Source organism: Gopherus evgoodei, chromosome 3 (assembly GCF_007399415.2).
Source record: "Gopherus evgoodei ecotype Sinaloan lineage chromosome 3, rGopEvg1_v1.p, whole genome shotgun sequence".
Taxonomy (NCBI): Eukaryota; Metazoa; Chordata; order Testudines; family Testudinidae; genus Gopherus; species Gopherus evgoodei.
In genome coordinates, this window is record NC_044324.1 from 18,472,932 (window position 1) to 18,495,261 (window position 22,330).

The window sequence follows — 22,330 nt, forward strand, 5'->3', positions numbered from 1 at the left end:
TGTGTGTGTGTGTGTGTGTGTGTGTGTGTGTGTGTGTGTGTGTGTGTGTGTGTGTGTGTGTGTTTCTTTTGTTTTGGTTTGCAATTTAGGAAATATTTCCCGAGTTCTTCGGAGAGGAAGAGCTGAGATCTACCCAGGCTATCGTCTCCATCCTTTATACACAAGATTTGATTTCTAAAATCAGCCAGCGCGGTAAAGCAGATCAGGCTCGGCACATTTCTTGGCACTGAAAGAAATAAATTTGTACTTTGTCAAAAGTACAAAGCTAAACAAAAGCCTATGGCCAAGAGAGAAAGACAGCGGGTTGCGTTGCAAAGAAAGGAGCAGCAGAGAAAAAGTCTAAAAAAGTGGCGCTTTGTTTTCAGCTGTACAGTGATCAGAAGCAGGCGGTCATGCAGAGGCGGGTTGCTCAAATCTAGTCAATTACCTCCGCGAGCTACAAATAAAACCGGCGCCTTCCACCCTTTAATAAAGTCTTCCGAAGTCAAATGCTCTTGTCTTGTGCTGGCTGGATTAGACCTAATGGGGCGCTCCCGTTCAGCTCCTCGGCTGCGCTTTCTACGCAGAGACCCTTCCGCAGTCCGATCGCTGTTTTATCTCCGAGCGATGTCACGCGTTTTGCCCATGATAAACCTGGGATGAAGAAAATCCAAACCCAAACCCTTCTCCCCAGGAGAAACGGGATATTCGGGCGGCCAGTCCATGATAACCGCCCAGCGGGGATCAGATGCCTCGCTGGGATCGTGTTTGTTTTGTTTTAACCGACCCAATGTAACTGATGCAGGAGCCCAGGAGTGGAAATGTAACTGCCTGCGGAATTCGCTTACACGCTGGTGCAGGCTGGGTCTCGGATAGCCCCTGTATTGCAGCTATTGGAAATCAGGCCTTTGACATGATAAAACGCTGCAGCTCCGAGGCCCGGTTGAGCCAGGGTCTCTGGTTGTTGCTGTTATCTGAATCCGAAGGCTACCTGGTAATAGATGGTTATTTTAATGCAGCAATATTGCTCTATTACCGCCCTATTAACCTTTAGACCCTCCTGAGAGGCTGACATGTGGCCGAAAATCCAGTTCATATGTGCCTAGGCAGACATGCGGGTCTATGGGCCTTGGCCACATGGAGGCCTGGGGACTTGATTTAATCAGGGGGAAGATTTTATTTGCGGAGCAGTTCTTAGAAGAAAGGGTGGACCCAGCTAATATGACACAACAACCCCCTCCTCATGGCTCCCAAACCATCTTTAGAGTTGGAAACATCCCGGCAGAATTGTCACCCTTTGGCCATACCTCCCTTTGGCTCCATGTATTGATGGACTGACCCTAAGCTGAAAGCAGCCCTTCTCTAGGGGCCAGATGGGAAGACCACTGAGGCCAACGGGAGTCCCATTTCAGGGGCCTTTGGATCCGGCCCGGGGACTGTGAATGCCATGGGAAAGTGGAAAAAATCCTAGACTACAGAAGCAAGGAAAAGCCACGTGTTTTTGTGGAGCAAAGGGGACATTTATAGCTAGGGGGGAAGGTGTTTTCCTGCCCTCTTCTCCCCCTTTTCCAGAACCCCAGCCCCACAACCTGCGTGTGGATCCTTGAGCCCATCTATAGAGGCCTGCACAAGGACCCCCACGTTCCACAGAGTCCAGGCATAAACTGGGTCCCCAGGGAGGGCAACTGACCCCAAAATCTTCATGCAGGGTGAGATCTTTACTGCAGGTGCCTCTCTTTAGGTGGGATGGGGGGGGGTGTGTCATAAACTGGCTCCAGCTGAAAGCCCCTTCCTCTGCTCAGTGGAGCTGCCAGGGAAGAGACTGCTGGACTTTGGCTGCTGTGGTTTTTTTTTTTTTAAACAGGAATGAAGCCTGGCGCCGGCTGATGGTGCAACAGATATTGCCTCCCCGCCACGTGATGCGGGGAAACCAGTCACCAAGTGGGAGAGGAGAAGGAGAGTGGAGGAAGGGGGAAAGAGAGAGAGAGAGAGCGCGCAGGGAAAGGCTGGCAGGGCAGCGCTTGGCTTCTGAGCCAGGAGGGGGAGGGGGAAAGCCCCACTTCCCAGTGGGTCCCACCGAGCGAGGGGTGAAAAGCCAAGCCAGGGGCTGCCCTAGCCCTCCGCCATCACCAAAGGTGGGTAGATCTTTTCTTGTTACCTTCCCAGGATGTTTTAAGCGTCAGATCGGCTTGTTTGTCGCAGCTGCAGGGACCCAGATGTGGCGCGACCGCCTCTCACTTCTCTAGAAATCCAGAGCTAGCTTTGAGTTCTGATTTCCCAATTGTTACAAATGTTGTGATGCAAATCACTCGCCTCCTTAGGGTGCTTTTCCCTGCTGCGGATTCGTTTCTGCTCTTGCCTCTTTGGCCGTGGCATGGAAACTGTCAAAGCCCCAGTCACAGTTTTGGCCCGGGGGGGGGGGGTCACAGATGTATCTCCCCTCGTCTCCTTTGTTTCTGACACTGGGGAGGGGGCAAACATCAGTAGATTTGGGGGATCGGGATAAAGGCCGACTGGGGTTGGACATTTGGACAAGCTCCCATTCTCCAAAATTATCCCCCCCTCCCCGCTTCTTACAATTTCCAAAATTTCCTTCGTGTTCATCTCCCTTGTCTCTCTCTGTCTTGCTGGTTATCTGTGCTTATCTAGGACTTATCTCATTTGATTCTAAATTCACTTCTTGGGAGGTACGGAGAGTTGTTTTGGGGGACGACAGCGATCTGGTTTGTCAAACTTTAATAACAGCAAACAACTCTTTTCCCTTCACTAAGTCCATTTTTTTCCAGCGTGTGGCATACTCGCTAGAATCCCAGCAGAAGAGAGAAGGCAAAGCGACAGCAAACACTGACATATTTTATTATTCTTTCGGATACACTTTGCAATCGCTTTACGAATATTTCACTTTTCTACTAAAGATCAGCAAACTCTCCGGCTTTTCTGATATTACTTGTGCCTATCTCCTCTCGCTTTAACCACACGCAGAAATAAATGACACTGCCGGAGATTAAAGTCAATTTAAAAAAAACAAGCGATCAACACATCTCTAAAGATCCATTTTTATATATTTAGATCCAAAAGTATATCACAAAAAGAACAAACCGCGCTGCTTCATTTTACCGCCAGACTTTCTGTCCCCGAAACGAATTCTTGATCTTCTTTTAAACTATCTTTCAGCTAATTAATAACATATGAAAAACAATATCCATACAAATTCTTTTTATTGCCTAGAATAAAAAATGGGGAAATAATTAATTTCCATTAGGCTTCGAATGTATTAATTTTTCAATATGCTGTAAACTTATTGGTAGTCTCTCTCCCGCCTTCACCTCCGCAAAAAACAATAACTAATTTTGATGGTATCTTTGTTTGTAAACCACACAGTCTCGTTCCCCAGTTTCCCAAGTTCTCCTTTTGTTCGGGAGAATCAAGATTAAAAGAATATAGGAACTTCATGAAAAAAAATCTCTGTAGGTTCTGTTCTTCGGAATTTATTTTCAGAAATATCCACCCCATCGGATCTGATTTTCTCCACATTATTTTTCCCCTCAACATACTATGTTATTGAAAAACCCCAACTACCCTGTAACCTTTCCCCAAACATTGTAAAGAGGAGACTGCAGCAATCCGGTATCTGGCCACCATTTCAAGCCATCCAGCTCTCAGCAAACCGGCCCTTAGCATCAGAATCGTTATTCTGCTTAATAAAAGTGAGCGGTGACTGGAGTCAAAGCGTCTTTTTGGAGGCGCCGAGACTTATTTTTTAAACTAGTTTTCTGCTAAAGTAGAGATCGCAATCTCTGTGTCTCAGACCCCTCTCTAACCCAATGCAACGCTAGGCTTCCGCCTTCATATCGATTTTTTTTTGCTTCAAAATCCAAAGGGGTGCTTTGCGGGGTGAGGGAGGTGCGTTCATTTGCTCGAGGGCTGGCGGGTCTCTGGCAGCGCTGAAATGATTCGAGCTCTCCAACGACAAAGCGATTAACTATATTTCTTTCCGGGCCGTCACTACTCCGAACTCCTAGGTGATTTGCGTTTTACAAGCCCAGGGCCTGAGCCAAAGCTTAGAGAAGCTATGGGAAATCTTTGCATTCTTTCATCGCTAGAGAGTTTTTTCCACCTCCAGCCGGTGAGTTCTTAGGCAAAAGTCTCCCCAGGAAGCTGGCTGGCAGTTATGCCTGAGGATCGGGCCCCTTTATGAGCAGCTGCCTTTAAAAAGTCGTTTTCTTTTAATCTCGATCATTTATTGCCAAATTATTCCGCAGCGCTTCCTACTAGCAGAGCTGTTGCTACGTCAATACGGGGAATGGTTTCTGTTCTTTAACACGGATTCACTCGGGAAACCAAAGCGGATCATTTGCACTTCGATCTAACTACTTATTTCATTTTTCTTAGCCTCTCTCCCGCCCGCTGATGTCTGCAAATTCTTGGACGTATGCGCGCGTTTGTACTGCTTATGTGTGTGGGTCCCTGTAGGTGCCTATGTATGTATGCCTGGGGGTGGGTTTGTATTCCTCTTGTATGTACATGTCTGAATACAGGCATGTGTATGTGAATATATGGGTATACGTATGTGTTGCACGTATTGTGTATGTACGCCTGGCATGTGTTTGTTTCAGTGTCTGCATGTGTCTCTGTATGTTTGTATCTGTGTATGTGTGTGTGCATGTCTCTCTGTGTGCGCACAGGTGCCTCTATCCTGTGTGTGTGTGAGTGCATGTGTCTCTAAACTCTGTGTGTATGTGTATTTCTGTGTATGTGTGAACTTGTCTCTGTGTGTGTGCATGTGTCTCTATCTCTGTGTATGTCTCAATGTGTGTGTGCATGTCTATCTCTGTGTGTGTGCATGTGTTTCTAAACTCTGTGCGTGTCTGTGTGTATCTCTGTGTATGTGTAAATGTGTCTCTATCTCTGTATGTGTGCCTCTGTGTATGCATGTGTCTGTCTCTGGGTATGTGTCTCAATGTGTGGGTGCATGTCTATCTCTCTCTGTGAGTGCACGTCTCTAAACTCTGCGTGTGTCTCTGTGCATTTGTGCACGTGTGTCTATTTCTGTGTGTGCACACGTGTTTCTATCCTCTGTGTGTGCGTGTCTCTGTGTGTGAGTGCATGTGTCTCTAAATTCAGTGTGTGTCCGTGTGTATGTGTCTCTGTGCATGTGTCTGAATGTGTGTGTGCATGTCTATCTCTGTGTGTGAGTGGATGTGACTCTAAATCTCTGTGTCTCTGTGTATGTGTGCACGTGTGTCTCTATCTCTGTATTTGTGTCTGTGTGTGCATGTCTCTATCTCGGTGTATTCGTGTGTGTACATGTGTCTCTGGGTATGGGTGCACGTGTCTGTGTGCGTGCATGTGTCTCTGGGTATGTGTCTCTGTCTGTGTGTGTGTGCATATGTCTCTATTTGTGTGTGTGCGCGCGTGTCTCTCTGTGTCTGTGTCTCTCTATCCTCTGGGTGTGTAGGTGTCTTTGTCACGAGCGACCCTCCTCACGTGTACGCTTCATTTAATTTCTCCCTTGACAGCTTCAGACTCCCGGTCGCCTGCAATCAGCCCCGGTGTGATTTCAGATCAAACACCGGGCTCTGGCACATTAACAACACAATAGGCCCAGTGGTACCTGAGGGCAAAGTTCCCCCCCCCCCTCCGGGGGCTCCTGGAGGAGCCTTGGGGAATGCTCTGTCTCTCACCTTCCCCCAGTGACCCTCCTCCCTGGCCCTCTCTAACCTCCTTATCTCCGCAGGCTCTAGGCTGGGTGTGTGTCCCCCCCCATCCCCTCTCTCTAACCAGCTTCTCCCCGCTGTGCTTTCTCTCGGCTAGGTGTGGGTGTGAGCCGGCCCGCAGGAGAGGGGAGGAGACTCCAGTGTTTAAACTTCCCAACCCCGGTGGCTTTGGCTTGATGGATGGAGCCAAGGGGGAGCAGCTAAGGCGCTAGCCCCGGCTGCGGCAGAGGACAGACAGCTCCGCCTGCGTGGAGAAGCCCGGCGTGGAAGGCGGACCTCAGGGAGGACTGGGGCTTGCTGGACCGGATTGAGGACTGCAGGGTCCTGGGCCAGGAGCGGGCATTAACCCCTCCTCCCCCACCCCAGCAGTGCAGCGTTGCAGCTAAACTGGCGCTAACTTGGTAGCCTGCCCCCCGCTGTGGATTGTTTCGGGGCCCGGCCTTGCTGCGCGCCGCGATGTATCAGAGCCTGGCCATGGCCGCGAACCACGGCCCCCCAGCCTACGAGGGGGCCGGGGGGTTCATGCACGGCGGGGCGGCCGCCTCCCCCGTCTACGTGCCCACCACCAGGGTCACCTCCATGCTCCCCAGCCTGCCCTACCTCCAGAGCGGCGGCTCCTCCCAGCAGGCCAGCCCGGCCTCCAGCCACTCCATCTGGACGCAGCCCGGCGCCGAGCCCGCCGCCTACAACCCGGGCGCCTCCCACCCGCCCGTGTCGCCCCGCTTCTCCTTCTCGCCCGGCGCCTCCCGGGAGGCCGCCCCGTACAGCACCCCGCTGAGCCGGGAGCAGTACGGCCGGGGCTTCGGGGGCTCCTACTCCGGCCCCTACCCCGCCTACGTGAGCCCGGAGATGGGCACCACGTGGAGCGCCTCGCCCTTCGACAGCCCCATGCTGCACAACCTGCCCGGCCGGGGCGCTGCTGGAGCCGCCCGCCACGCCAACCTCGGTAAGTGCCGCCGCCCCGCGGACCTGCGCGACCCGGGGGGTTGCGAGCTAGTGGGGCTGGCCAGCCGGACCGCACCTCTCCCTCTCGGGGGCAGGGCCGTTCAGGGAGCCTGAGGCAAAGCAATTTCGGTGGCCACCTCCATAAAAAAAGTTGCAATACTATAGAATACTATATTCTCATGGGGGCCCCTGCAGGAGCAGGGGCCTGGGGCAAATTGCCCCACTTAACCCTCCCCTGGCAGCCCTGCTCGGGGGACACGGGGCTGCTTGGGGAGGTAGAGAAATGAGGTCTGAATTAAGAGCTGCTTGCTCCAGGAGCAGGCCCAAGGCCAAGGCTTTGGCCCCAAGGTATTAATTAGTATTAGTCTTGGTTGTTGGAGCAGGGCCTAGGGACTAATCAGGAACAAGGCTCCAGTGTGCTAGGGGCTGGGATGATTTAGTTGGGGTCGGTCCCGCTTTGGGCAGGGGGTTGGACTAGGTGACCTCTGGAGCTCCCTTCCCACCCTGGTATTCCATGATTCTGTACAGGGTGCCTGCCCTGGAGAGCGTCTAAACAGACAGGACAGACCTGAGAGGGAGAATTGGTCTAACACACCCGCAGATTGAACAATGGCCAGTGGCCTATGGCATGCATGTTAGTGCCCCAGTTTTGCAATGCGTGGGTGAGTTAAGAGGGGACAAGCTGAAGGAAAGGGAAAGGAGGGGGCCCACTGAAGGAAGCGGGGTGAGGAGGGTGAAGCAGGGGAGAAAAGGAAGGGAAATGGATAGCTGTATCCATATTTACTCTTGTAAATAAATGGAAGGTGATGAGCACCCCGCTGGCTTCTATGTGAGCTGCTGGGTCCTGAGCACTTTTGAAAACGAAACCACTTTAGGTGCCTGGTATAGATTTAGGAGACTATCATTAGCCCCCCAGTTTTGAAAATATTGGTGATACCTGGTCACTTTTATTTAGGAGGCTAAATGCTAATGTAACATAAAGTGCACAGGTTTTCAAAATCTGCCTAAGAGGTGAAAAATGTTGCCTCTTTATTTTGGAGAGATGGGGATTGGGAAAAGAAGTGACTCCTCTGTGTAATCACAAGCGTATCATCTCTAAATCCTGGTACCTCTCCATGTTCTCTCTACTACCCTATTTGGTTTAGCCTTAGCTGAAGGTGGCATAGCTTAAAAATACAATATAGTACTAGGAAAGTGATTTGAATTTGTGCACAATTTGCCTGTAGATAAGAGTGTTTATCACAATTTTTCCTCCTAGTCTAGTATGAATTTGTACAATGCTCTGTGATGATTTTTTTTAAACTTTTTCACAAATCAAGGTAGTTATTGTTCGGGGACTGGGCATCTCAAACTCTTGGAGCGTTTTGTTGTCGATACAAAGGCATTTAAAAGTGCCACCTGGTATTGTAAAGACAAAGTTTGTACCAGCCTTGTGGTGTTGTCTGACAGCATTGTTAAGATGTGCAATAAGCGATTATTGAAACATGTCAGACATCTTTTAGACTGCTCCTAAAAAACCTCAAATCTTCCCCATTGACCACAAGTAGCAAGCGGCAAAGAGTTCTGTGGCACCTTATAAACTAACAAACGTATTGGAGCATGAGCTTTCGTGAGTGAATACCCACTTCTTGGATACATGGGCATTCACCCACGAAAGCTCATGCTCCAATACTCTCCAATACGTTTGTTAGTTTATATTAGGTGCCACAGAACTCTTCCCCGCTTTTACAGATCCAGACTAACAGGGCTACCCCTCTGATACTTGACACAAGTAGCAATTTAATAATAATTTTAAATACCACAACAAAACCAAACCTGAAGACTCTAAATTATTCCCCTCTCTGCATTTTTCCGCCCATCTTTCTTTTATGCATCTGACTTTCAGGGCCCAATCCTTACCACTTAGTGCTAAGTACAGAACCTGCTATCGTAGTAGTTCCATTGACTTCAAAGCTGCTATCCCTAGCAGTAAACACCAAACTTGTTTGGGTATGTAAATTACAAGCTTTGATTCTAAGCTCTTAGGGTCTGGGACTGAATTGGTCTTTATGCCTTTGTACAATACCAGTTATATTGTCCAGCCCACCAACCGAACTTTCAGGATCTTTTACATTCAGCGTTACAGGAAAGTATGGCTGGGTATAATTTTAAAGTTCAAGACCAAGATCCCAATTCAGCAAATGGATCTGTGCTAGTAGAGCACCTTGCCTATGTAGTGCTATAAGTTACACCAGGGAGTCTTCCTGGGTGGATCCAATTGCAGGATTGGAGCCTAAGCGAGCAAAAGATATTTGGGTTTTCAAATAAAAAGTACTTCGTACAAGTGACTTTTTATGTTAAAAAAAACCTTTAAAATATGCATGAGAGCTGGGTCTGAACATTTTAAATTACATTTTATAACCGCCCGAAGTACAACAATGATTGCTCTAAATAAAACCCCCAATCCAGTCATTCAGGGCTGTGGCTCTCAATCTTTCCCAACTACTGTGCCCCTTTCAGGAGTCTGATTTGTCTTGCGTACCCCCACATTTCACCTCACTGAAAAACTACTTGCTTACAAAATCAAATATAAAAATACAGAAAAAGTGTCCCAGCACACACTGACTGAAAAATTGCTGACTTTCTCATTTTTTACCATGTAATTATCAAATAAATCAATTGGAATATAAATCTTGTACTTACATTTCGGTGTATAGTATATAGAGCAGTATAGACAAGTCATTGTCTGTAGGGAATTTTAGTTTGTACTGACTTTGCTAGTGCTTTTTATGTAGCCTGTTGTAAAACCAGGCAGATATCTAGCTGAGTTGGTGTATCCCCAGGAGGACCTCTGCATCCCCAAGGGGTGGACATACCTCTGGTTGAGAACCACTGATTTAGGGCTCAAACCTCCATCTTAACTCAAGATGAATTCCCACTGGATTCCATGGGAGTTTTGCCTGCAGGACTTAGCCCTTAGTATTTAAATGCAACAAGGATCATTTCCAGCTGGGTGGCTTTTCTAACCTAAGGGGATACTTTGTGGAGACTGCACTTTTCTAGGTGTTGGTATGAAATGTGGAAAAGCTGTAGGAAGGCGGTTAACAAGCAAAAGGAGAGATTCATTACAAGAGGGGAACAGCTGGTTAGAAAGTCCAAGTGAAAGAAATGAAATTATTGCAGGAAATCACAGTGATAGGCACATATGGCGGGGGCGGGGGGGACAGCCTCGCTTTATGTAGTGTGAAAGGAGATAAAATCATGTTCAGTTGTAAATAGTAACACCAGTGAAATGCACACAATTCAATTCAACCATAGACATTGGTGGGGTGGCTGGGTTCTGCTCTGTGTTTTTACAGTGCCTAGCACAAGGGAGCCCCAAACCTGGCTGGGGGCATTAGGTGTGGGCAGAATACTTTTGTTTATTTATTTGCAACAAGCTACACAAATGTGCCAAAGTGTAAAAGAAACACAAGCCCCCGGGCTGAATCCTGAAGTGTACACTTGCCTGTCATTTCCATTACAGTCAGATTTGTGGGGAGAACAACACAGGCTTTATTACGTTACGAACCAGCGTGAAACCAAAACCAAAGAGTCTGTATTTGTGGCATTGATTTTTTTAAAGCTGAAGAGTGGGAAATTGGGTGTAAAAATCAATGACAGACTGGGTAAAATTACTGGCTTAGGCGCCGAGTTGGATTTAGGCTCAGGCACTTCTGAAAATGTCACCCAACATGGTCCCAAAGTGCCTAATTCACTCCTTTGTGGATAGCGCTTAAAGAGGGAGGATCAGGCCCATCCGAGATGGCCATGAACTTGACCCAAGCCTTGGTCTGATGAGGCTGTAATGAATTCCTGATTTAATGGTGTGTGAAAAGAACCCACTTTTAAGTCTGCGTTCATAGCCCTGTCAAAGCCAAAAGCCGGCTCCTCCTTTTGAGCATCTGCTGCTGCTCTCTTCTCCGCAGACTCTGAAGTTAGCACAGCCTTGCAACCTGCAGACTGGGAGCTGGGGGAAGAGGTTGTGGATTGGAGGAATCCACATCATTTAAAGTGCAGGAGATATCTACTGGAGTCAGGCCCCAAGATCCATGCAGGGAGAAGGAGAGAGAAGGCCTGGAAGGTCTCAGATCTACGTAGCATGCAATGGTTATTTAAAAATATGGACAGTGGGTCAAATCCTTACCCTCTCTGCAACCTTATGGAGCCAGTTTTCCTTCTCATTTACACTGGCACAATTCCTTTGAAATCACTGGAGTCGCTCCGATGTAACCGAAGGGGGAATATGATTGCATTTGAGCGTTACAGGGATTTGTCCGCTCGAGGGAACATTTATGTTCTTTTCACTGCAAACCAAAGCAGAAGTCTGGGAAGGGGGTTGTCCGAACGGGCAGATTTTCAGCCCAGCAGCAGCATCTGGAAAGATCAAAGCCCTGAGTAGAAACGCTGCTTGGTAGACAAATGTCTTCTCTGCTGCTGCTGTTTGAGATTTTGAACCAGATCCTAAGCTTTTCAGCAAGGACACTAAGATATTTGCCCTGTAGCATCCCCTGGGTGGTTTCCATGTAACTCATCAGCATTTGTTACAATCTTTTGCCACGGAAAGCAAGCTCTGTAGTACAGTGACATTCCTCACCCCCTTTCTACAGAAGTGTCTGCTGTGCGTGTTACTGAGCTCTAAGTACCCAGCTCTGCATGCAGAAAGGTGTGGCACACCCTCAACTCCCATTGATTTCCATGGGCTTGGGCATTATACCTATATATGCGTTTATCTATATTGTGTCTGTAATATACAGAATCCAACCCTCCTCTTCCAAAATTAGAGCTCAGTCTTGCAACCCTCACTCATGTCCACATCCCTTACAGACAAGCTCCCATCGGCACTGCTTATGTCAGGAGTTCTCAGACTAGGGGTTGGGATCCCTCAGGGGGTTGCAAGGTTCTTACATGGGGGGTCGCAAGCTGTCAGCCTGCACCCCCAACCCGACTTGCCTTCAGCATTTATAATGGTGTTAAATACATTAAAAAGTGTGTTTAATTTATATGGTGGGGTCGCACTCAGAGGCTTGCTGTGTGAAAGGGGTCACCAGTAAAAAAGTTTGAGACCCACTGGCTTATGTGACTAAATGATTATGCACTTCAGGGGCACAAACCAAATAGGAAAATTCTACCGGGGTGCGTGGTCCTGCTTCATTTACCGGTTTTATGATGGCATGACTCCACTGCCCTTAATGGAGTTGCACTGTTGTAAAATTGGTACGACGGACCCATGAACTGAGCCTTATAAAGGACAGAATTGGGCAAAGGGGGAGAAGGATTTAGCCCAGATACATAAATATTCTTTCGTCCCCAAAATCCCAGAACAGTGGTTTTCTACAAACCTTAAATAAGTCAGTAATACATTTGTTGTTATTATTTATTAATATAGAGACCAAAATGTTGCATAAAATGACATCAGAACGTAGCCTATGTTATATTATAAGTTGTAATGAGTTGTTTGTGTAAACCAATAAAATCTGAAGATAAAGGGTGAAGGGCATTACATCTAATACTTTAGTTTAAAAGGTAAAATTAGCTTGCTCTAGACACAGGTCTTTGTGCAGATTACTTTAGTTACAATAATATTGAGAGGCCTTTTAAAAAATGGATCACTGGGACATGAATTTGTTTGTCTTTTTATCATTTGTTTCCATCTTTTTGGGAAAAGAGGATAAAATCCTGTGACTGAGCTTCTCTGTTAATTGCAGGAGGTTTATCAAAGGAAATGACCCAGGCCTGATCCTGTATTCCTAGTTCATTCCCGGTGACGCGGAGGAATCCTGGCTCTGTTGAAAGCAAGGGGGCTGCAATGGGGCCAGGATTTTGCCCGAAGTAAACAGGACTATTTGTCCAAGCAGGCTCAGATCTTGTGAGCTCTTCAGTCGTGAAAGATTATCCTGCTGTATGCAGGTGCCTCCTCACAAACCTTAGATGCAGCTAGAGTGACATTGCTCTCCCAAAACTTCGGGTGCATCTTCACTAGGATAAAGGGTATGTTCTTAGCTAACTTGGGGGCCAAGTTGCTGAGCCCTACCCCACGTGGGTGAGCACTTATTATACAAATGCGACTCATGAGAGTAAAGATACGGCTACACTACAGATCCTATACCAGCATAGCTCCCTAGTGTAGATGCAGCGTGAGCCTACAGGAGTTTTGTGCCAGAATAGGAACCCACCTGCTCGAACGCAGTTAGCAATGCCAGCTGAAGCATTCTTCTGTTGGTATCACTGCATCTACACTGGGGATTTTGCCATCAGAGCTGTGTCACTAGGGGATGTGAGGTTTTCAGTTTTAAGTGTAGACCAGGCCTTAGTGACAACAGGGAGTAAGAGCTCCACAGTTTGGCTGTTGGAATGGATACCATTCTATTCCAGTGTTGGATAAAACACATTCAAGATTGATTGCTGTAAAATGAAGAATCTTTTTTTAAAGTGGACACCAGTTCACATGAAAATGACAGGTTTAAAAAAGATCACCCTCTTTAAGAACAAGAAGAATATAATTATGGTTGTATTCACCAGTCCTGGTCCAGATTAGGACCCCACTGTGCTAGATATATTAAAACAGAGATGTTTCACACTGAAGAAGTTAAACCCACTATGTTAATAAATTATAAAAATGGAAGCAATTAAATAAAAATCCTAACAGGCTCCAATGTAAGCAATCAGATCTGCGTGCACAGAGGCTGCATCTGATTGCAGAATTAGGATTTTAGGGAGAAATAATCCTGCAGCCTTCATGCAAACAGAATTCCCACTGACTCCAAGAAGAGCTTTGCCTGCATACAACAGCAGGACAATAGCTCATTTCCTGGGACCGGCACTTAGTTTAATCCCAAAGTTCCCTGCAATCCGTACAAATTTCGTGTCCCTTGTTGTTTCATTGCTGAAAGTGTGACATGAGAAAAGTAGGCTTATTGCACTGAGGTTAGAGTGTGTTAGTTGCACTGAAGGAAAGACGCTCACACCCTTGTGTGGATTCTGTGGGGATAATTTTTTGTGTGTCCTTCATTTTGTCTCTTTGGACGTTTTACATCCTACATTTGGGCACCGGAAGTTTGAGAGGTGTGTGTGGGACTGGACTTGTTCTTTCCATCTCTCATCCTGTTGAAAAACAAAATGAGGGATCTGTAGCCCTTGTGCGCACAGTGAAATAGGCTGGAGACAGGTGTCCTGAGCATACAGTACTGGGCCGCTAAACTAGTCGGTTTCACTCGCTATTCGGGGGTCAGTCTCGCCCTGGTAATCTCTTGTAGTTTGCATGCTTAAAGAACAAAGCTAATGTTTTGACTGAAGTCTATTTTTTAAAAGGATCACAAAGTTCAACTTAAATTGTGGAATTTTAAGACAATACAAAACCATGCATCTCAAACTGTGAAATTTAAAAAAATCATGAAAAAATATTTAATCATAGGTTGTGTCTGGTCTTTTTTATGTAGAAAACCTACATTTTGGAACTAAACTACATGACAATGAGCTATTAAGCATTCAGCATATTATTCCAGGCATAATGAAACTGACGCTACACTCCCTGCGAGCGAATCTTTATGGAGTCCTAAGTCAGTGTGGCCCTTGGTAGTTGTAAATTTGTCCAGCCTCAAATGACAAATTAAAAATAATTATTTGTGATCACATTTAACTAAGGTCTTTTATTTAAAAAAAAAATGTGTGTTGAAAATGATTAGATCGTGCAAGGTGCAATTGCCATTAAATACTCTCTGAAATTCCTGATGCTGTTGCCACTAGAAGTAGCACTGCGATTTCCTTTTGTGCAGCGACACGGTGGAAAATTTTGAAGGCCCAGTGCATTGTAACAAAAGCCTGTTGGCATTTACACACAGAGGAACGGCATTTCATGGACTCCTTTGGTCCACTTAAGTCAGTGGGAATTTCTTGTAACCTGTGTAAGGAGGATCTAGGCCTTTAGAGAAGACATTCCTGAAACAGAACTGATTTACTGAACCGCTGACAGTTCCTTTGTATCTTATATTTTGAAACAAGGAGTTCTTTCTGTTGTTATTATTCCTTTAAATACAGTTCAGCAGTGTTGAACTTCCTCGTGCATAGAACTCAGACACCAGGGCTTTTAATGGGAGCACACTGCAATAAAGATTGAGGCTGATATTTTCAAAGCGGGGTATCCAGCACCCTTATCCAGCTTTGATGATTCCAAACTTCAGAACGTAGGAATTCTTTGTTTTTAAAGTGCTGTTTTAGGCAGCGTCTGAGGGCAGTGAAGACTTATTTTGCAGAAATTTGCACTGAGGTTTTTAAAGATGGTTGACTCTGCAGCGTCGTTCTGTATTACCTCAAATAGGCTTGATCTACGCACAAAAGTCTAAGTGCAGAGCTGCGTTAAAAGACAATCTAGCCAGCTTTGTTCTGAGATGAAATGGTTCCCATTGAAATCAAAGTGGGGTTGGTTATGGACTAGAAGAGAAGCAGGATCAGGGCGATATAAGATGTTAGGGGAGGAGGAACTGGGATGCAGAGGAAAACAATCCTCTGCAAAATGAATGAAGACCTAAAATTAGTTGAGTCTCAGCACACAAATCCCAAGACTACAGTTAATGGAACTTTCGGTAATTTCTAATCAAGTTGATTGGTTGCCACATAGAGGGGTTTGGGAGTTTGGTGGCATATCAGCAAAATTTGATCAGGATGGTCCCTCCCCGTATTGGAACGAAGTGGATCTGATGTTGCTCTTTGTGTGGGTAGGAAAGTATGTCTGTGTGTTAGAAAATCTTTCACAGAAAGGAAAAGTGAAGGTTCCCCCTTTACATAGGAAGATAGCAATGTCCAGACAGGATCAGAGCTAGGGACCAATATTGCATCTCCAGCAGGGTCAGTGCCAGATGGTGCAACAGAATAACCTGCCCCAAGGGAATCTTTTCTCATAACCCCCAGTAAGTAGAGGTTGGCGTCACCCCTAAAACACTTTAGGGGACATCATACAACTGCTGGTAAGAAGCAGTCGGTTGCTTTTTTACCTCATTCATCTCCCCCTTCCATTTGTCTGGCACAAACCTCTTCTCTGATGTGTCTTATTATTAGCGGTAGTAGTATTTGTTTTGCGGTAGCCCCTAGGAGCCCTAGTCATGGACCAGCACCCCACGGTACTAGGTGCTGTACAAACACAGACCAAAAGATGGTCCCTGGCCCAAAGAGCTTCCAATCTGAGTATAAGACAAGAGACTAGAGTGGGGATCGACGCTCTGAGATCGATCCACTGGTGGTCGATTTTGTGGGTCTAGTAAAGACTCCCCAAATCAACTGCAGATCGCTCTCCGGTCGACCCCTGTACTCTACTCCCAACAAGAAGAGAAAGGTAAATTGACAGATTTCTCCCATCGACCCCCCGCAATGTAGACCCAGCGGTAACGCGACCTAAGGTAGGTCGACCCCAGCTACGTTATTCACGTAGCTGGAGTTGCGTAGCATAGGTTGACTTACCGCGGTAGTGTAGGCGTAGCCAATATAATTATCTTACCTCAATCTTCACTCCCAGTGCACAGTCCTGCCTGCAGCTCCTGCCTTGTAAAACAGCCCATTTGTATTGGCAGCTCATCACCTCTCCATGTATTTTCAAATATCATTTGAAAGGCTTCCCCCTCGCTGACTGCGTCTTCACTTTCCTCCCCTATGCTGTTGCCAACTTGTTGTGAGATTTGGTGTTGTTTCTGAAAGCCCCAGCTCCTGGAGTCATGTTATTGTGTGAGACTCTCCAAGCTTTCTTTGGGAAAAAAATTAGTAAACTTCTAGCCTTCCCGGTGGCAGAGGAAATCTTGAAAACAGGAGCCCTAAACCCTCAAAACTCAAAAGGCAAATTTAAAAAGAACCCAACATTTATTATTATTTTTAAATCTCATGATTTTTAAGCTAATCTCGTGATTTTTAGAAGGCTGGGCTCATGATTTTTGAATGTCCTGGACTGGCAGTTCTGAAAAAACACTGTGAACTAAGCCCCAAATCTTGAGCCCGGGGCATGTAAGGTGCTAAATATGTTCCTACTATTCAAGGAACCAGGCTTGCCCCCAGCTGTCTGGGGGAGGCGCTCTCTGCGCAGGAGGGATTGGGGATGTGTTGGGAATGCTCAGTGACGACATGCATGAGGGGAGCACGGCCGAATGTGGGTGTCACTCCTCCCTATACCTTGCAGCAGCCGCTGCAGCCTGGCTGCCTTGATATCCAGGTTGGTCAGTGCTAGGAGTTTTCTCCAGCAAACCCATGCCCAGAGCAGAGCCCTTCACTGTGTGCCTCAGAATTCAGCCCTTGTGCTATGTGTTTTAAAAGATAGGGGGCTGATCTTCAGATGCGGTCAGTGAGCTCTGCTCCATGCACTTCAAGCTACTCTCATTCATGGAGTCATTGCAACACGGGAGGTTCCAATGGACAGAGGCTGCTCAGGACAATGAGCTGTCCAGTCTGGCAGCCTGGCCAAATATACGTAGCACCTGGGGTTGCAGCATCACTCAGGTTTGGCCCAGCTGCCCCAGGCAGAATCTGCCACCCAAGGCAGCTGCCCGCTTTGCCTGTTGCTAGACCAGCCCAAGCCAGTGGAACTAGGAAGATTTACACCCGCTGCAGATCCAGGGAAGTTATAGTGATAAATAGCAATTGAGGGTTCTGGCCCTAAAGCTTTGTGTGAGTCGCAGAATGGTTATGGCCCCACGTTAATGTAGAAGTCATTCCATTTGCCTAGCAGAGCAGTCCCAATCTCACACTCCCTCTGTAGTCAGCTCTGCCTGCTGAACTCCAGTCTGTGGGTGTTCTGCCTGAGCCAGGGTCAGCCTCCTCTCTCGGCTCTTCCACTCATCCCCAACCATTTCCATTTCTGAGCCATCCAGTCAAACTTTGTCACCTCCAGTCAGGGCTAATCAATATTGAGTGGGGAGCAGGTTAATTATAATCGCAGAATAAACGCTGAAGTCTCAAAGTTCACCCGACTTTAGCAGCGTTTCAAAACCGGAGAGGACAATGCCAAGAAACTTTCATTGATCCATCCAGGGCAGGTGTGGGAGCGTGAACCTGTCCGCAATCCGATCTGATTCAAGACTACTCGATTTTGTTCCTTATCTCAAGCTATTTCCTATCTTATAATGTCTGTTATTTTAGATAAAAGTCCAATCAATTGGGTTAGAAAAACTGCAAGTTATATTTTCCTCTGATAAGTTTTGGTACCTGCAGGTTTATTGGCTGGGTGCTTGTCAAGGTCTGAATTGACCTGTTCAGATATTTAATCAGTTACTGTGAAAATCTTTCTCTCTCTCTCTCTTCCCCACCCCCTCCCAGTGCAGGGGAGTGACCCAATTTCAGAACAACAAAAAAGGCTGGAAAAGAGAATTATTAGAGGTTATCCAGGGAACAGGGGGCAAAAAGCACAAACCGAGCATATTTGGGATGATGAAAAGAATTAGGGAAAACAAAGATATATATGCTAGAGTCTGACCTGAGTTGTCCTGGGCTGTTTTCAGAATCCTTCCTTTAAAGATATTCACCAGTGTGACACCAGAAACCAGAATCTGGCCCAGTGATCCTGCAGGTCTGACATGAGTCAATAAGACTTTTCACTTGCGCAAGGATTCGTCGGCTGAGTAAGGGTTGCAGGTTTGGACCCTCAGAGAGAGACCCTCAAGGGGTCGAATCCCCAAGAGCGTGTTTCATAAAAAAAACAACAGAAAAGGGTAAGCTCTGTACCAATGGTTTTAAGATCTTTGCACAGAAATCTTCCCTTGCAGGGGTTGGAAGCCAAACAGGAAGAGGGCCACTTGGGTGAAACTCATGAAAAAAACCCCAGGCTAGCTACATTGTCCAAGCTGAGCGAGAGACAAGAAAGGAAAGAAACGGCACAAATAGTGAAAGAAGAATTCAATTTCCAGCGATGTAAAGGGTCGTTAGTGACAGGGGCCAATCACGTTCTGTGTCAGGACAATACGATTTGCCTCACGGACAGCGTCATTTTGGTAATGGAATAATATAGAAAGAATATAACTGTCGTAATTCTCATTATTTATCAGATCTTCTATCCAGAGATTCAAAGTGCTGTTTTCCACACATGGGCCCTGATCTTGCAAAGGTTTAAAGTACATGCTTATCTTTACGCATTGTGAATAATCCCATTAAACTCTATGGGCGAAATCAAGTCAATGGCAAAACTCCTATTGACTTCAGTGGGGCTAAGATTTCACGCAGTGGGGCTACTACTCACTGTGCATAAATCTAAGCATGTGCTTAATTACGTTTGTGCAGGATCGGGGCCAACAGTTAAAAAGGCATTAAATATGTGTGGGTCCAACCAGTGATTTTGGGTCCAGATCTGGCTTGCTTTACTCACGTGCATAGTCCCAGTGATGCTCTAATAATGAGGAGATACGCCAGCCGGCTGTGTAGTAACTGGAGCCTGAGACTGCTTTCCCTGATGGTGTGTGCAGATACTGGGAGAAGCCCTTCCGGTGCGTGTGCTCAGAGAGGGAGTAGGTCATATGATTACTTGGTTTACAGTATCCAAAGGACTCTGTATGCGACCCCTGTGCTGAATTCTAGAGGTAAGAGTGGAAGGAGGATTAGTCACAGCAGGGGAGAGCATAACATGGGAGGGGCACAAGGGGCCTGGTTCTCACTCTAGGGCTCCTGGATGCTACCCTGTCAGAGTAAAAGAGCCACACAATGGGTGCAAACAGCCTCCCCCGCAAGAATCCTTGCCAGATTGGCCTCCCCTGCTCTGACAGAGCTGGCACAAAGGCTGCCAGCCTGGGTGTGGACAGACCCCACCCCCGCTAGCTGGGCTTGAGCTGGCACATTAAGAATAGAAGTGTGGCTGGCTTGGGCAGCAGCTCGGGCTCTCATGCCAACCTGGCCCCCTAGATCCAAGCTCGGTTGGCTAGCCCGAGTCCAGGCCGGAGCCACAACATCCATGCTGCTCTTTTTAGTGCCCTAGCTCAAGCACAACCAGTATGAGTCTGTCCAGCCAGGCTGGGAGGTTCGCTCTCAGCTGCAGTGTAGATGTAACCAGGCAGTTAGAGCAGCCCTGAGGCTGCTCTGACTTACATGTGGATCAAGGGAGGCCCCTGCACAGTCCCAGAATACAGGGAGTGCAGATGTAATTTTAAAGCCACCTTCCCCTCTTCCCTCCATCCCTGCCCACGTGCAGGAACTGAGTAACTGAGCCTCAGGCCAGATATATTTAGAAGGGCCCTCAGCTGTATAGATAACAGTGTGAACAGGGTCAGTGATAATCTGCTAGGAGTTCCCAGCAAGGTTATTCCTGGGTATTCCCCTACCCTTCAGCTCTATTGGCCCCACAAGTCCCTTCAATTCTTTCCTCCCCTCCTTTCTATTTTTACATGCCCATCTCTCTGAGGCCTGGGATGGCTGGAGGGGAATTAGCAGATCCTCCCTCTTCACCCCACCCCAGAGAGCAGCACTATCCAGCTAATCTAATCACAGATTGGCAACAGCCCTTCCGGGGACCCCGCAGGTTATGTCCTGTGAAGGCTGGGATTCAGTGGGACAGCCACGGAAATCACTGGTGGTGCCGCGACTTTCTTTCTTTCTTTCTTTCTTTCTTTCTTTCTTTCTTTCTTTCTTTCTTTCTTTCTTTCCTCTCTTACTCTTTGAACACACTTCCAGAGTGGTGTAGGACCTACCCGGGTACCAGTAGCCATGGAGTCTGAGCTCTTCTGTGATCTCTCTCCTCTTTCTTTTGCCCCGTCCCTTGCTGTGTCTGTGTCAGGTCTCTGTTTTGGGCGCTGTGGACCACACTTTGCCCCGAGTGACCACAGGAACTGGTGCCTGGCTTGTAGAATCAGGGCATTTAGGATGATTCGGTCACAGACCGTACAGAGGAAAAACACCCAGCCAGCCCAAGTTTGGTCTCCAGACACTGTGCTGGGACTCGGGAGGTCTGGATTTCTTTCCTGGGCTGTGCTGCAGACTCCCTGTCTGACCTTGGGCAAGTCTCTTAACCTCTCTATGCCTCAGTTCCCTATCTGTAGGGGTTGTGTGCCTGCTAATGATCTCTCAGGGCCACTGGCAACTGGCAGGGTCTAGAACAGCCGTTAGGCTGCTCGAAATTGCTCTGGGGATGAGGCCGGCACTGAACTGGCCCAGTGATCAAGAGGCTGTAAATGCCTCCTTTGCATATCCCTCCCCAGGGCTGCCCCCCAGCACTTAGGCTGACTGTGTAACCTGATGCCCAGGATGACTCCAACAATAGTTTGGCTGTGGGATGGTATGGAGGCCTCTTTGGCTAGGAGACAAAGGCCTTGGCTACACTGGCGCTTTACAGCGCTGCAACTTTCTCGCTCAGGGGTGTGAAAAAAAAACACCCCCCTGAGCGCTGCAAGATACAGCGCTGCAAAGCGCCAGTGTAAACAGTGCCCCAGCGCTGGGCGCGCGGCTCCCAGCGCTGCAAGCTAATCCCCATGGGGAGGTGGAGTACATGCAGCGCTGGGAGAGCTCTCTCCCAGCGCTGGCGCTGCGACCACATTCACACTTCAAAGCACTGCCATGGGAGCGCTCCCACGGCAGCGCTGTATGGCTGCAAGTGTAGCCAAACCCAAAGGGACCGCCGCCTGTAGGAAGCTGAGGGCTGTTTTTGCCCTCAGATCCCAACAGGGGGTGCTGTCGCCTGGTTGAGGGAGTGGGAGGGGCTGGCTAATCACATTCTCCCTTTCTATTTCAAATGGAATGTGAATGCTTTTTTGTGCTGATTTATTCGTTACAACTTTCCGTTCCTGGGTGCCTTTTTCAGGGTGAAATCCCTCCCCCCACCACAGGCAGAGGGCTAGCACGGGGCCTATGCACCACCGAAATCCTACCTAAGCCGCCTAATCAGGGCGTAACCGTGAGTGGTGCGTAGGCCTTGTTAGCACCAGGGTGGTTTTAAACCGTAGCATCTTAATTCCTTTGTAAAGGAATAATGCATAGCAGCCCTCACTCAGTGAGCTTGTTCCTGGGCCGAGGAACACAGCACCGGAGGGTATTAGATATCCCACATTTTCTGGCCATCCCTCTCCGTACCCTCACTGCAGATGGGGAGTTGTAGGAATTGTTTTTCTGTTCCACCCCTGCCCTTAAATCCCCGGACCAAACGACACTTAAGCCGAGGGGAACCTCTGACAGCCAATTTCCATTTATACCATGGAGATAACTCAGGGAGAAAAATGGTGCCAATGCTGTTTCCTGTTGAATGGAAGGGAAGCATTTCTAGGAACATTCCTGTGACGCTCACCACTGAACTCTGATGTCATGGCTCTGACCCCATTTCCTGTGAAGGTCCTGGCAAACCAGCAATCAGCTTAATCCAGGATTCGTTTTAAAAGCATGCAAACCTGCAAAAAACCTGCATATTGGCTGCAAGGATCCTAGATGTGTAACAGATTAAAAATCGTGTGTGTGTGTGTGTGTGTGTGTGTGTGTGTGTGTGTGTGTGTGTGTGTGTGTGTGTGTGTGTGTGTGTGTGTATAAAAATAAAGATGAAGCTAAATCTATGAGCAGGATCAGAAACATCTAGAAAAGTGGGGTAGTTTATGTCTACACTACCACTTATGTTGTATAACTTCTGTCATTCGGGGGTGTGAATTAGCCAGCCCTGGAGCAATGTAAATTACACTAACCTAAGCACTGGTGTGGACAGTGCACTCCCACGGACATAGCTTCCGCCACTCGTT

At 47.5% G+C, this 22,330-nt stretch overlaps 1 protein-coding gene across 2 annotated transcripts in view; it reads left to right on the forward strand.

Moving 5' to 3' along the window:
• Window positions 1-6,152: 6,152 nt before the first annotated feature.
• GATA4 (GATA binding protein 4) overlaps window positions 6,153-22,330 on the forward strand; it is a 41,066-nt gene continuing 24,888 nt past the window's right edge. For both annotated transcript variants that reach the window (XM_030558413.1, XM_030558414.1), the window contains exon 1: window positions 6,153-6,642. In XM_030558413.1, the coding sequence (XP_030414273.1) occupies window positions 6,153-6,642 (490 nt within the window). The remainder of the gene's footprint in view (window positions 6,643-22,330) is intronic.